The 3612-nt window shown below is 42.8% G+C and overlaps 2 protein-coding genes across 2 annotated transcripts; one reads left to right on the top strand and one right to left on the bottom strand.

Annotated features, from left to right (window-relative positions):
* The first annotated feature begins 1535 nt into the window (after positions 1-1535).
* Positions 1536-2235, top strand: LOC137734770 (16.9 kDa class I heat shock protein 2). Its single transcript, XM_068474056.2, has one exon. It carries the CDS (start codon positions 1685-1687, stop codon positions 2153-2155), a length of 471 nt encoding a protein of 156 aa, XP_068330157.2. The 5' UTR covers positions 1536-1684; the 3' UTR covers positions 2156-2235.
* Positions 2236-2705: 470 nt separating this feature from the next.
* Positions 2706-3612, bottom strand: LOC137734767 (16.9 kDa class I heat shock protein 2-like). Its single transcript, XM_068474052.2, has one exon. The coding sequence runs from the start codon at positions 3371-3373 to the stop codon at positions 2906-2908; it is 468 nt and encodes a 155-aa protein (XP_068330153.2). The 5' UTR covers positions 3374-3612; the 3' UTR covers positions 2706-2905.

Raw genomic sequence — 3612 nt, 5'->3', positions numbered from 1 at the left:
TTGTCGAATGATTCTTCAAATTTAGAAAATGTGCTAGAGACTCTAGATTTAGTGACTCTTTATCCAACTCTTCAAACATTCTGTTGTTAGGGATTTTTTTGATCAAGCAGAACTTGGGCTTTGGGATGCTTAACTCCCTTGGTTTGTTTCGGACTCCAGGCCTTGAGATACCTCAAAAGAAAATCATGTCTTAGGAGATATTCCAGATAAACCAACAACCCCTATTAGCAATGACTGAATAACTATAACAACAAATTATAACTTGCATAAGTAATGTGTGATGTGGGAGCTAAAAGGCCCCTAGTTTAGCGTGAGGGAGATATCCTTGGTTGTTGGTTTTGAAGTGCCTAATTAGGGTTTCTAATATGGGTAATTTTGAAGGGTAAAGGAGGCTGATGGCAAAGGTCATAATGAAGGAAAGGCTAAAGCTCATGAATTAGGGTTTTCCAGCACTTAGAGATTGTTTGGCCTGCTTGGTCCATCCCCCCATTCAAGCGTGCTGAAGGCTTCAATTGATCAACGGGGGAATTCCTCAAAATCCTAACCGGAGAATCCCTTAGGTTTCTCACTTCTTCTTGTTTTGTTAAGTCTTCCTTTCTCTTTTCCATTGTTGTAGGTACATCATGCCTCTTTGAGGTAGTATTGTAGAGAGTTAGTAGCCTCGTGAAGGCTAGGTTAACCATTTTGCCCAGAATTCCTTCTTTCTTACACCAAGTCCCACAACAAAGTTTCATTTTTGGCTATCCTCCTCTATTTTCTTCTTTGATTTCATTTCTGTCTTAAAATGGTAAGGTTCATCTAGCACGTTACAACGAGGTGCACATCCGAAGATCATACTCTGTCAACGCATAAATCTAGGCGAATTAAGTTTCTGAATTCGGTTAGGTTTGAAGTATTTTAGTTGGTTTGTAAAGAAATCGATAGGGAATTATCTCTCATAGCCTTAACCCATGAAACTAAAGTTGTGGGCCTAAAATTTTGGTGCTTCCAAGCAGGCTAAAATCTCCACAAGCTTGACTTCCACGTAAACCCAACGAACTTTTATAATCGTTCACACCACAACTCTTTTGACAAACCCTGTTATGTGACTTGGGCCCACTTAATAGTGTTGTGTGAAAAGTAAGTCGGCGTGATTCGAATTAAAATTTTAATGCATAATATTGTAAGCTTGTTTTGGTAGATCCTGACATGATGAATACGTGTAGTTTTGTATATGTAAGTGTGAATTTTTCAAATGCTCGTATGTTCGAATTATGAATTTGCGTATCCCTCGTTTTGGACTCTACGCATAAATTTGAGCTTGATTTACTACGAATATATAGTGATTGGGCTTCCAATTACAATTAGGCTTCTTACTGAATTTTTCTAATGTGTCTAACTTTTTCCCCAAAACGAAATGAGATATTAATGTTGCACGTCATACTTTCAATAAAAATGAGATAAGTGGGCATGGGCTTGGGCCATTGGGCCTTGATGAATAGAGTTTTTTACCTCGTAATATTTACAAAGTTGCCAACATGTAACGGCCCGTATGTTTCGTGCGATGAAAGCGGAGAACGTGCCGCGTAATCGAACTCTCTAGAAATCTAATCACTGACTTATGAAATTCGCCCAAATTCGAAACCGCCCCTTATCCGAAAAATCAAATTGCAAATTGCCTGATTGATCAGAAGATTCTCGAACGATGTCGCTGATTCCGAACCCATTCGGGCGCCGATCGGGCGTGTTCGACCCGTTTTCACTCGATCTGTGGGACCACCAGGTCCACCACCCGTTCCGCTCACTCGCGGACCTGTCGTCCCGGTCGGAAACAGAGTCGTTCGCCCACGCGCACATCGACTGGAAGGAGACGGCGACGGCGCACGTGTTCAAGGCGGACGTGCCGGGACTGAGGAAGGAGGAGGTGAAGGTTGAGGTGGAGGACGGCCGGATCCTCCAGATCAGCGGGGAGAGGAAGAGGGAGCAGGAGGAGAAGACGGACACGTGGCACCGGGTGGAGCGCAGCAGCGGGACGTTCACGAGGAGGTTTCGGCTGCCGGAGAACGCGAGCGTGGAGGAGGTGAGGGCGGGGATGGAAAACGGAGTGCTGACTATCACTGTGCCTAAGGTGAACGCCAAGAAGGTGGATGTCAGGTCCATTGAGATCTCTGGTTGATTAATTAGTTATTTAAGTTTTCTGTGTCTATTAACAGTTAATTACCGAAATTAAATAAAATAAGTTCAGCTTATGCGTCATGTATGTGTTTGATCGGTTCCCTTTTTTTTTTTTCTTTTTTTTGTATTAACCGGTATTTTCATAATGGAATAAATGTAAGTTGATATGTAATTTTGCAAGCGTATGCGCCTAATAAAAAATCCCTCCTAACTTTTCGGTCTTCTCATTTATTACCCGTGGGCGCTTCTTCTCCTAATTCTTTTCATATTACCAACAAATAATTTATAATAGCTCGCAAATTTAAATCGGATAAATGTTCTCAAATAGCACCTGCTCCGATAGAAATTTTCTTTATTTTGAAATATATGTCGGCCTTGAATGGTGAAAACAAAGAAATATACGAAGGCTTTGGGAAGTGAAAAAAGGGACTCGGTGCTGTATTTTCAGGATTAAATTTCATATTCGAATAAACCTCGTAAATATATATTCAAATAAATCTCCTAATTGTAAGAAAATAAATTCAAAAAATACAAATTTAAAATGTACGCAATTTTGATAAAGGTATATAATATTTTAGAGGAAGAACCCATACATTAAGTTTGACACACCATATCACTCGTCTCACACACACAGACTTGGAAATACAAAGCGCAGAAATTAACACCACAACAAAAAACAAACCATGATTATTTAACTTAATCACGACATTAAGCCCAAAAGTAGCCGAGGTTTAACATATGCGAGCTTAGTTTAGCCGGAGATTTCAATGGCCTTGACCTCAGGCTTCTTCTCCTCCTCCTTCGGCACAGTCACGGTCAGCACCCCATTCTCCATCGCCGCCTTCACCTGATCAATCTTCGCGTTCTCCGGCAGCCTGAACCTCCTTATAAACTTGCCGCTGCTCCTCTCCACCCTGTGCCACTTGTCGTTCTTATCCTCCTGCTCCCTGCTCCTCTCGCCGCTGATCTGCAGGACCCTCCCGTCCTCCACCTCCACTTTCACCTCCTCCTTTTTGATCCCCGGGAGGTCCGCCTTGAAGATGTGGGCCTCCGGGGTCTCCTTCCAGTCGACGCGGGTGTTGGCGATGGCCGTGGTTTCACGGGCGGAGGAGGGGAAGTTGGCCAGAGTGCCGAAGCCCTCAAACGGGTCCCAGATGTCGAGAGAGAAGGGGTCGAAGACGCTGCTTCGTCGGCCGTTGCCATAGAGACTGAGAGCCATTGGATGCTGGGTTGCTGCTGGGTATCAAATTTGAAGGATTTGAGTGACGTATTTTTGCTTTGGTTGCTTTAGACGATTCTATCTGATCAGGGTGGGGTGTATATATGTATATATAGGATAGCATACAAGATTTCTCCGAGAGTTGCAGAGACTTCTGCAATTATCCAGAAGAAAGAGAAAAAAAAAGAAGAAGTAAATAACAGAGAGTTCCGTCAGATTCCAATTCCATCAACTTCCTG

Source organism: Pyrus communis, chromosome 7, assembly GCF_041283825.1.
Source record: "Pyrus communis isolate YQ-2024b chromosome 7, ASM4128382v1, whole genome shotgun sequence".
NCBI classification, from domain to species: Eukaryota; Viridiplantae; Streptophyta; class Magnoliopsida; order Rosales; family Rosaceae; genus Pyrus; species Pyrus communis.
Note: the sequence above shows the minus strand (reverse complement) of the source record. Positions and strands in the feature narration are given on the sequence as shown.

Bases quoted from the DNA above. Each gene is read 5' to 3' on its own strand.
- LOC137734767 (XM_068474052.2), bottom strand. From the start codon at position 3,373: ATGGCTCTCAGTCTCTATGGCAACGGCCGACGAAGCAGCGTCTTCGAC.
- LOC137734770 (XM_068474056.2), top strand. From the start codon at position 1,685: ATGTCGCTGATTCCGAACCCATTCGGGCGCCGATCGGGCGTGTTCGAC.